The sequence below is a fragment of the Brachycentrus maculatus genome, unplaced genomic scaffold, assembly GCF_059751285.1.
Source record: "Brachycentrus maculatus isolate JH-2025_06_01 unplaced genomic scaffold, ASM5975128v1 h1tg000586l, whole genome shotgun sequence".
NCBI classification, from domain to species: domain Eukaryota; kingdom Metazoa; phylum Arthropoda; class Insecta; order Trichoptera; family Brachycentridae; genus Brachycentrus; species Brachycentrus maculatus.
In genome coordinates, this window is record NW_028281326.1 from 1,198,904 (window position 1) to 1,211,578 (window position 12,675).

General features: G+C 31.2%; 1 protein-coding gene across 1 annotated transcript; it reads right to left on the reverse strand.

Annotated features, from left to right (window-relative positions):
- Positions 1-1,928: 1,928 nt before the first annotated feature.
- Positions 1,929-5,447, reverse strand: RpS17 (ribosomal protein S17). The gene is made up of 3 exons (XM_088273483.1): positions 5,420-5,447; positions 5,079-5,230; positions 1,929-2,220 (listed from the first exon to the last, which is right to left on the reverse strand). The coding sequence occupies exons 1-3, from the start codon at positions 5,420-5,422 to the stop codon at positions 1,980-1,982; spliced, it is 396 nt and encodes a 131-aa protein (XP_088129609.1). The 5' UTR covers positions 5,423-5,447; the 3' UTR covers positions 1,929-1,979.
- Positions 5,448-12,675: the final 7,228 nt, after the last annotated feature.

Genomic DNA, 12,675 nt, shown 5'->3' on the forward strand with positions numbered 1-12,675 from the left:
CAGAAATTTAAATTAAGTGTAAGATAGAAGCAGCATGAGCCGCTCTTAACAAAGGAGTCAAACATTATGCGAAGACCTCAACCTGAAACTTAAAAAAAACAGTTAGTCAAATGCTACGTATGGTCTGTGTTAATTATATGGAATTGAAATGTGGACCCTTAAAATGAGTAGCGTGCACTGGTTGTACGCATTTGAGATGTGGATGCATCGAACAATGCTTCGGATACTCTGGATGGACATGTCAGCATGTGCGCCTTTTAAAAAAAAATAACTGTCAAGTTGTTGCAGTGAAGATGAAACATGGTCCCCAGGATTTGAAATCTCCGATCACAACCCTATTCGAACTATGTATAGATTTTTTTATTTAAAATTAAAAAAAAGAGTAATACATAGTATGTAACAACTACATACCACGTTATCTTAATTCTGCGCTTAAAAATTGTACAGTATATAGTGATATATTATAAGTCACTCGGGTCAATTTTTCAAAATGGGTTGCAAGCCACAAATCAGTTACGAGTGAGCTTCATAATTCTGGTTTCCTATCTCACACCCAACACCATTCTTATTCGGCAAGCAATTTTCAATTTCGAAAAGATTTCTGCTGCTGCTTTAAGGTGACGGAGAGAGTACAAACCTCACTTACCTAGGTTAAGGTTTTGTCTTTAAGGGATTTGTAATGATTAAAACCTGTATTGGAATAGATTTTGTCCCTCAGAAGGTGTATAGGCTTGGAGGCTGATGTAGATGTTAATCAGCTTATTATGGACCACACTGACAACGGAGTAATTAAAAGAGCTTGACAGACCAGCAAACAATCTGTGCTACAGAGGAGCCAGATGTGGAGAAAGTTATCTTTGTAAGTGAATGTTGGTAATCTGGGAGAGACTTACTACAGAAATCATGTTTTCGGAGTTGGTCAAAAGGGAAAAATCTAGAAAAAGTTGTAACTGATCATGAGACGGACCTTTTTAATATTTGTCTAAATCGTTCCCGAAACATTCTGAAAGAGGGAATGAAACTCACCTCTTTAGAGAGGGTTTAATTACAGTATGGTTCAAAAGGGAAAATCATTAATAAATAATTTTTTATACCAACATGTGTAGGTTTTATTTAGATTGGTACATAAAATTGATTTCCAATTATACCCATAAAACATCAAATTTTGATCTATACAGTGCCTTTATTTATCCCCTATCCATTTATCAATATTTTTAATTCACTAATGACGAAGTTTAGTACAATTAGCAATTGTGAATAATTTATATAGGTTCACTAATCTTAAACAATTATGTATGTATGTATTACCTCAGGGTTCCAATTACAAAGTAGCACTACAACTATTAACATGACTTTTATCTCCAGGTGTAGGAGGGAACAAAAAGCATGCTCCTAGCTTTCTCAACTCCCACGCGTTTAGCCCTATCGGTACTCTTCTAACTTACTGCCGTTAATGACGGATACAGCAGAATTTCAGCTAAGAACAGTTATTAGTTTTTTTTAAAGGAATAACTCATAAACCCTCTGCTTTTGTATGCGTAGTAAGGATAGGGAAGGTAAATGTGAAAAACACATCACATACACCCAGACCAATACAAACGAATTTTTTCTTGAATTTATTTTGCAATAGGCAAGAATCAAACTCGCGACACTAGTTTCAGAGCCGAGCGTCTAACTAACTACGCCACGGCGCCTTGTCACTGCCCTTAGTGAGCATATGCCCTAGTATGTTTGCATATGCTCACAAATTTTTATCTCTATCTTTCACCATTTTAGCAGATATCAAATACAACATAATAATCACATTAATATACAGTAAAACTGTACTTATTTATTCTACTGATTAAAACACAATGAAAACTTAAATTATACGACTGAAATAAGGAATAATGTTTTTTTTTAAATTATACATAAATGAAACACATAAATTTCAGTATGAAATTTTTAATAAAAACATACTGTTATCTTATAAAATAAATTTAGGTTCTCCTGTTGAAGGATTGGGTGACGGGTTGGGTCAACTGAAGGCCGGTGATGTTGTTGAAGTCCAACATCTTCAACATCTCCTTGGTGTCGGGATCCACCTCGATGATGTCGTGCTCCAGGGCGGACACTTCGGGAACGTAGTTGTCCCTGCGTTCTCTCTCTTCTTCCTGGAGCTTGACGGAGATACCTCGCACCTGGGAGTGGCGAAGGCGCCTCATCAAATGGGTGACAAAGCTGAAAACAAGGGATACCAAGTTTAGTCAAGTGCTGAATATTTTTAAATTAAAATATAATGAATTTACAAGGTCAGTCTGCCAAGGTTTGTCATCAGTAACAATAAGATAAATTACGAAACCATGTAAATTGAAATCATCATGTTTTACATAAACAATACATATAATAAATATTTTGAAGGTACTACAAAACATTATATGCTACCGAGCAAAAGTGACACCTCTACCTGAATAAATTTTTCGAGAACTTCTCTAAAGCATTTAATAACCTGTATACTTTGATAAATAAACATATTTAAAACAGGTCAGGAAGCCAAGCTAGCAGTTCACAACGGCATGCTGGTACCGACACGAATGTATGGAAGCGAAACATGGAACTGGCAAAGGAAGGATGAAAGCAGAGTGAACGCTGTTGAAATGCGCTCCCTCAGACGAATGTGTGGAAAATCATTGTATGACAGAATTAAAAACGAAGATATAAGAAAGGAATGTAAGGCTGAACGAGGCATAATTGAAAAGATTAGGAAGAATTCTTTACGATGGTATGGACATGTGGAGCGAATGGATAACGAGAGAATGACTAAGAAAATGTATGTGGCGAATGTGAGAGGGAAAACAGAACGAGGACGACCGAAAAAGACTTGGCACGATCAGATCAATCAGAACCTAAAATTTGGCAGTGTCAAAAGTCTGCGTATCGGAGAGCATGTATGACTAGATGTATGGATGTGAAGGAGGCGAGGAGTGTATGTCAGGACAGAAGAGTGGGGCGTTCCATCCTCTCTGCCTACCCCTGCGGAGAAACGGTGTGATGGTAGTAGTAATAGTAAAAAAGGTCATCTGATTTTTGTCATTTGTTGATAAAAAATATGAGATGCTGTAGTTTTGCGAAAAAGAATAGAGGTGTTCACTTGTAACCAACAAGGTTATGCCAGAGCAAGATTCGATGATAAAGAAGTTTGCATCAACCCGCAGATCTGTTTCAGCTCTTGCCACTTGCGAGTAACGGCCCTGTCCGCTAGCTGGAGCCAGAGAGATACCCAGTAATCCTGATAATGAGTCTTCAACGGAGGTCTGATGGTCGGTGCACTACAAGGCACCAGGAGGGGTGAATAGAAGACGAGCCGAAGAACAGAGCACCGGACAGGAAGTCAAACTCCATGGCTCGATGAACAACTTTCCGACGGGATCAAGTGTCAGTACAGAGAGGAGAAGTGGTCTCAAGATATTAAACATGATTCCCATCCATGTCACACTAGTTTTTGGTGATTGTATTGAGAAAAGTGGCAGCACTGAACTTAAGTCATGTCTTGTGGTGACAACTACTAATTTCACAAAAAAAAAACACTTTTTATTTTAATATATTGTCGACTAAAGACAATATCATGAAATGGCATTCATCTTTCCCTTCCGATGCTAAAATAAAAACACGCGTCCCGGTGTTGGGTAGTCACTACACAATAAAAAATTAGCAATTTTAAATTGGAAAAATAAGGACATTTATAGCTAATCCCCCTAATTAATTATAAATGAAGTAAAAAATTATAATAGTTCAGATTTATTTGCTGAAAACATTAAAAAACCGCTCACGGAACAAGCATAGGTCCACTCTTGTCAGAAGCTCAAAAGCGACTGCCGCTAGCCAGAGAACATTGAGCTTTGAGCTCTTCACGCTTGCACAGTGTAAGTACGCAAGAGTGAGATGCGAATATAGTGTCGCGGTTCCCGAACTCTCTTCACGCACTGTTTAAACGCGAATTTGTTTCCGATATTCACAAAATACCTCTGATATACCTGATAAATACTGATTATGAATAATATTATTTTTTAAATCAATTCATAAATACGTTATGGAGGAATACCTAAAACCTTAGCCTTGTATTTATTATATTTATAGAGATATTGATGGTTGTTAGAGGCAATGTACAAGGTACACAACACCAGGAAGGGAGGGTTAAGGGGATAATTCAAATACACTGGCACATAAACCCAAAAAATGGTCATTATTAAGGTTATTTTATCTAAAAACTGGATGTAGGAGATTATTTAAGCTGTTACAATGTTCAGTGAGAGAAATGAAGCTCTGCAAATGTTTTCATGGGAAGGGAATTTGCGATGCCACAAGTTAGGGTCCTAATGGTGCCTAGTTGAACTACATAAAAAGCATCTTCATTTTCACAATGATTCTTTAATAACGCCTAAAATTCACAAAAAAGGACAGCTTTCTAATATGCGTAACTCAACAGACTGTGGTCATTTTAAATACATGCAGGAAGTTGAAGGTTAAGTGGGATATTTTGCTTTTTAAAGAGAAGTTTTGAAATCTCTAATCATAAGGTGATACTTAAAAGTAAAAGATGTATATTTTTTTAAAAAGAGACAGGTTGCAATTATAGGACAATTTCTTTTTAACAATAAAATATCGTATAAAACACGGTACAAAATTGATTCATTCAACAATATCATCTGTAATCTGTCAAATTTTTTAAACCACAAAATAAGAAATGCATATAAAATTGACTGCATAAATTCAATTCACTAGCTAAAAATTATTTCTCAAGAAAATTTAGTAAACGTTATGGGAGTAATTTTAATTAGTTTGAGCTATGCAATTATTGAAGTGAAGATCCTAGACATTTTTTCCACTAGTCGATTAATAAATTAACAATATCAAATCACATAAGCATATATTATCCAAGTTTTAAAAAATATTAATCTTGAAATTATATTGTTTACGAAATGTTGAGTGACAGTTGAACAAATAGATTTCGGCGTATTAAATATTAAAGAAATTGCCCGAAATGAATAAATATACTAGTTGAAACAGCGGAATCAATGGTGTAATAATGATTTACTCACCCGGCAATCTTGTTCCTCAGGGGTTTGGTGGGAATATTTGCGATTTCCTCACATATCCTCTTATTAGTGTCAAAATCGAGTGTCAACCGAGAATAATACTTCTCGATTATGATTTTGGAGTTCTTCTTGATAGTCTTCGTCCTAACGCGACCCTAGAAGAAAACAACATTTTGACACATGACAATAACCAACAAATTTTTAATTCACATAACTGACACGTCAATATTTTTTAATCCGGTAAATTTGGAAAACGCATGATTCGTATAAATCAACTTATATATAATAATTTAAGGATGGCAGTGATAAAATTAGATAAAAATTAATAAATATCGAACACCAACCATCTTGGTAAATTGTTAACCGGAAAGAAAGGAAATCGGTGTTGCCTGAATGCATGAAATTATTCTCTCCTTTTTTTTTTAGCATCCCATATTTTTACCGGGGTTAAAAGTTAAGTATATAAAAAAATCCTTGCAGGAAAAAAATACGTATATAATCATTGCATATAAGCTACTTAAAACTTTTTGCAAACATCGAAATTGTGTAAAAGAAACACATTTTACAGTTTAAGTTAATGGGTAAATTATCAAAATTATTCTTAAAAAACATATGAATACACAATATATATATATAAAGCTGTATTATAAAAAGAATAAGCATACCTTGCCTACCTCAGAACAGGTATCTCCAAATACCTAGTGAGGATAGACAGTGTTCAATAATAAAAAATAATAATAAATACATGTTTCTATATAAATATGTATAACTTAAGTACAAAATTATATTAAATAATAAACGCTGTTCTGCAGCACTGAACCTGAAAAAAAAAAAAGAACATATTTAATATTGCTGGTAAGAATGAAAAATATGACGTATTGTTTTTTTTAAATATTTTTTTTCTTGGCAGTTAAAGATCAAAAATGTATTCTGTGTGGATACGAAAAAAGACTGTATCTATCTTAAAACTTCTAAGAAGTGATTAATTAAAATCTGAAGAATTTTTTAAAACGTAGTAAGTGATGAAAACAGATTTCAACATGTTTATTAAATATTCAATATTTTACCCCAAAATGAAAAGTTATACTGTTTAAGGTTTGTACATGGAACCACCATAAACCATAACTAGTAAAAAGAGTGAATATTTTTGAAAACTTACATAGTACTCCATTGAACATTTCACGTTTTAGAATTGGATCGAAATGGTTCTCAAGCACAAATGCATATACGTGTGTATTTGGCTGATTTTTCTATATCCTTTTTTTTTTACGGAATTCTATAAAATAAACGTCATTAAAAAATTAAACCAAATTCTCATTCTTAAAATTGGTGTGTAAATATTTTTTCAAACACTCAAATACCATTTAAATGTATCAGGTAATCATAACAAAAATAATTTTGTGCAATTTAAAAAGCAAATTAAAGCTAGGTTATGAGCATCAACCACAGTTATTATGTCATATATTACTCTCTTTAGGTATTTGTTTAATGATATGGCATTTATGCTCTCTGAGAACAATGAAAACTAAAAAGACTCTACCAAAAGACAAATGACGTATACTAAAATAAATAATCCACAATTAAAAATTTATCAATGTGAAGTATGTGTTTCAAACTCATTACAAAATGTTTCTCATATTAAGTTTAACTTTGGAGTACCGATCAACCTATCGTTCAAAATTTATCACGATTTTTACCCACATTCATTCATTTATTCTATTTGAAATTTTGCATCTTTGCGTATTTTCAAATAATAAAACACAAAATTTCTACTGAAAATTTAATGGTTTGAATCTAAAAATGAATGTAGGTAGAGGTAAAATAAAATATCCCATGAAGTGTATGCTAATATTCTTTTCATAACCACAAGTTTACATGAAAACAAAATACATGTTTTCATGTGCGAGCAAAGAATGCAGGAAAACAGTTTTTTTTAGGAAACAATAAATCAGTGAATAATGATGTGCAGGTGAAATAAGTACTTAGCCCAAAAGATTTACGTAATATTTTTCACTGGCAGCACCAACCATGTAAATATTTTAGTACTGGTAAAAAAACTAACGCAGGTCAACAACAGATGTCGGAATTATTTTTCGACAAACTTATCTTTTAATTGACAGAAATTAATGTTTCTTTTTTGTAGAAAAATAAAATATTTTGATAAATTTTGTGAAAAAGGTTTAAAATTTCATCGTTTTACAGATACCGATATCTAGCGTCAGTTGCTGTTAATTTTTATTAGCGGTATGTTACAAATGAATTGTGTAAACAAACTTTGAATTGTGATCAACAGATGGACGGTGACATTTCGTTCGCGCAGTCGCATTCGGCTGTAAACAAAATGTCATTTGTGACACATTTATGACAGATTAGCGTTTGGTTATGGAAAGTTGTTTGTATTTTGTAAATATATCTACTAATTTTTGAGAACTCTTCAAAAGCGAATTTAAAACTGTAATATTATGTAAAAATTGTCTCGGCAAACGGGTGAATCGACACTCGGACATGGAAACATTACGTTGTTCACCGAGTCAGCGGGCGAAAGTGGGTTTGGTATTTGTATTTACTAGTTTGTCAGGCGATTTCGACCGCGTTGGTCGAGTGTTCGCGGCCCGGTTACCCGATTTTGTTATATTTTCGTGATTCCGGTTTGTGGACGGCCTGTCAACCTTTCATCTGTGTGGTATTGGTGCGTGAAAGTGTCAAAGGATAACCCGTTCCTAGGTTTTAACATGCCCGATGTCAACAGATAACAGTGGCTCTATTGAATCTGAGAGCTGAGACCTGAGAGTGAGAGTTCCCGTCTCTTCCTCGATAGATCACTGCGACAACTAGGTTTGTAGTCGCCTATAGTTGACAGCTGTCGTTTTGCTGCACGAGTGTTTTGTTATTCCACGCATGCGATGCCACAAGTCCGCCTGTGTTACTCCACACGTAGTTATCCCAAGCTTTTATATCACTTCCTCCGCTACACAACGTATATTTAATTAAGTATGTACTTTCACAAATCATTTAATACTACGATAAATTAAACGGCTACACCTTTTATTGTGCGATTTAATCGCGTAATTAAAATTCATTTTCAACCGGATGCAATTGGAATCTTCTTAGAAACCTACACGAATTATTTGGCAGTTGTCACATCACTGAAATATTAAAGAACAGTTTATAAATAGTCCCCACGGTCTAAAATTAATTCTCGTATGTTATAGGTAGGTGCCGTATTATTCGTCTTAGGAAAGTTAAAATAAAAAAAAAAAATATATATATATATATATATATATATATATATATATATATATATATATATATATATATATATATATATATATATATATATATATATATATATATATATATATATATATATATATATATATATATATATATATATATATATATATATATATATATATATATATATATATATATATATATATATATATATATATATATATATATATATATATATATATATATATATATATATTGGGTTGATGCAAAAGTTTTGACCGTTTTTTACATATATTTTTTTAATATTTTTTTTCTTGTGTATTATTTATTTAATAAATTATATAATTTCCATCAGTTCTTATAACCTTCTCCCATCTTTCTATCAACTTATAAATACCGGTAGTATAAAATTCTGTGGATTTTAATGCGAAAAATGAAGTAAGGGATGTTTTTACCTGCTCTATTGAATAATTTTTTTCATCATTTAAATTTTTTTGCAGTGATCGGAATGAATAAAATCAGAAAGAGCAAGATCTGGAAAATACAGTGGATGCTTGATAACATCCCAATTTAACTCATTTAGCTTGTGTTGGGTCATCATAGCCACATGTGGTCGCGCGTTGTCGTGATGAAACACTGCCCTTTTTCTGTTTACCAATTCTGGTCTATCCTTTTGAAGGACCATGTTCAATTTGGATAATTGCTGACAATATCGTTCTGTTGTACTTGTCTTATCGTGTTCCAAGACTTCAAAATACACAATACCCTTATTATTCCACCAAACACAAAGTATAATTTTTTTTTATGGATTTCGGCCTTCGAAGTTGTTAATGGGGCTTGTCCAGGTATAGTCCAATGTCTTTTTCTTGTCACGTTGTAGTACACGACCCATTTCTCATCTCCCGTCACCAAACGATCCAAAAAAGGTTCATGTTTTTGTCTCGCACGCAAAGCAACGCGCGTAGAAACACGATCCAATAAATTTGCAGCCGACATTTGATGAGGTATCCAAACGTCGTACAGCGAAACCATTTCCATACGCTTCAAATGTCTTAATGCGATTGTTTGGTTGACTCCCATCATTGACACAATCTCCCTGATGGTTAGACGTGGATTGGTGTCAATTATGACTTTTAATTCATCGTCATCAGACTTCAATGGCCGCCCGGTACGTGGTTTATCAATGAGCGAAAAATCTCCAGATCGGAATTTTGCAAACCATCTTCGTACCTGTCGAACTTTGATGACATCTGCTCCATACACTTCACAAATGTTTTTGGTTGCCACACTCGCGGTATTGTCTTTACGGAATTCATAAAGTAAACAATGACGTAAATGCACTTTATCGAACGACATTTTGAAAAAATATAAGGGGTTATTACTGTACTCTGGCCAGGCCAAAACTGAATAGAAAGTAGAGGGAAAGCATCCTTTATACAATGGAATCATAAAAAAAGAAGATACCTTTCATAATTTGTGAAAAAAAATTTTTTTACCTGGGATCATAAAAAACGGTCATTACTTTTGCATCAACCCAATATATATATATATATTCATATATATATATATATATATATATGCGAATATGTTACTTATAACTTATGCTTGATTTATTATAAAGTATTAATTGATGTAAAAAATGTCTTAATTGTACATGCAAAGATTACAGAAAAAATGAAGTACGAAAACATCATGATTTGACTATTAAAAAAATGATAAAAGTCACTTCAAAGGAATTACGGTTCATACATGATATAAAGTATTTATTTTATGTAATTCTTAAATTCTTGAAAATCTAAAAATAATAACTGTATTAAATAAAACTATTTAGGTAGGTAAGAGTGTTTATTTGTTTTATGTGTTTATGTAGTTTTATTGCCTGCTGCATGCGTTTGCAATATCTGACTGTTGGAAATTTATTTACTATAGAAATAACTTTAACTTTTACGTGCTTTTGACCTCAAATATGGTATGATTAAAAAAATATAGCAGATATATTTTCGTATTTATAAATATATATATATATATATATATATATATATATATATATATATATATATATATATATATATATATTTATATATATATATATATATATATGTATATATATATATATATATATATATATATATATATATATATATATATATATATATATATATATATATATATATATATATATATATATAATATATATATATATATATATATATATATATATATATATATATATATATATATATATATATATATATATATATATATATATATATTATATTAAACCCTTATCCGCACCACAATGGTGCATAGGGCACTGTGTCTTATAAATGCAGTGTTATCATGATCGTTTTACACATGAAGGAATGGTGATCAGCCCCCCGCTTCAGGTACCAGTCCATGGTAATATTGAATAAATATTACAGTGAAAAAATCACTTATATTTATTTTACCCCCCTTGAGAATCGAACCCGGGACCTCCAGAACGGTAGCCGAGCGTGCTGACCATTACACTACGGAGGCGGACTATATATATATATATATATATATATATATATATATATATATATATATATATATATACATATATATATATATATATATATATATGTATATATATATATATATATATATATATATATATATATATATATATATATATATATATATATATATATATATATATACATATATACACATGAGTATCTACATAATTTTTAAAAAATATGTAGATATTTAGACACGTTAAATCTCAAGATATATTTCTTTAAATTCAGGTAACATTTTACGTAATCGATTTTTTTTAAAACATTATTTTCGCATTGAAAAAATATTTTTTTATTCAAAATTATTATATGGTTTTGAAAAGAAAAGAGTTATTGAAACGTGATAAGTTATAAAAAAATAAATACAATTTTTTAAATATATGTACTAAAAAACAAAAGAATTTCTAAAAATCGGGTATGAGCAGACATGTGACCTTTCCGGTGTTTGCCGGAGAATGAAGCGACTTAAAGAATACTGGGCCTTTAAGGTGTTTCATTAGCATTGTAAAGACGTTATTTTTATAGCTATAGGTAGATATGGTATATCTTGCAGCTGGCATATCGTCGGCCAAATCTGTTAGCCTGTCAAATCCATACGTTCAAATTGCGCGGGGAACCTAACAACGTCTTATTCAATAATTTTCTAAAGATCTGTCCAAAAAGCTACTAATCTCTATAATATACTGAACAACATAATAAACAGCACATAAATGGTTAATAGATTTATATTATCCACTGACACTTCGTGATGGAATTGCATTTTTAATATATTATTAGATTAAAACCAATATTTTTAGCTTTTCCACTTTATTTTTATTAGCTATACAAGTCTGATGATGTCTGTAACGACGAAACCCGGTCGCTGGTCAAATAAAAATAAAGTGGAAAAGCTAAAAATATTGGTTTTAATCTAATAATATACATAAATGGTTGTCTACATTAGGGCGGGATAATAAATAGCCCGCAACTTGATTTTCTTGAAACTCAGGTAATTTAATGTAATTGCATTTTTTTGCTTAAAATACCGTAATTGTTTTGAAAAGAAAACAGATGTTGAAAGGTAAGAAGTTAAAAAATACTTAAATGTATTTAAAAAAAATGGTGCCCGGACAGTAGGTATGGCTTCTCATGCAGCCGGTCGCGTATTGACTTTGTTTATTTGACAGTATACCTTTGAAGATATAAAGAGAAAAAAGGTCTTTCAGAAAGTTTATAATTTAAATTAATAACAATTCCTTCCATATTGTATATACATAGCATACGTACAGGCTATGCACATGTTTTTCGTTTACATATGTATATATATATAGCCAGCCATTTATTTATAAGATAAATAGATATCGTCGTATTCTTCCTTCTTAAGGTTTTTTTAAAAATATATTTGTATATATATATATATATATATATATATATATATATATATATATATATATATATATATATATATATATATATATATATATATATATATATATATATATATATATATATATATATATATATATATATATATATATATATATATATATATATATATATATATATATATATATATATATATATATATATATATATACAAATATATTTTTAAAAAACCCATCTATTTATCTTATAAATAAATGGCTGGATAACAATAACAGTCACAATATTAATATTATTTATTATATCAGACACTGGACAATAATTCACCCTACACATGGATATGTCAACATCATAGGTGTCTCAACTTGATATGAAACATGGAAGTCTGAGCATCCCAGGGCTTACGACCAGGCATTTGGCTGACTAATGCGATCACTTTATGCCCTTGTGTAACGTTCACC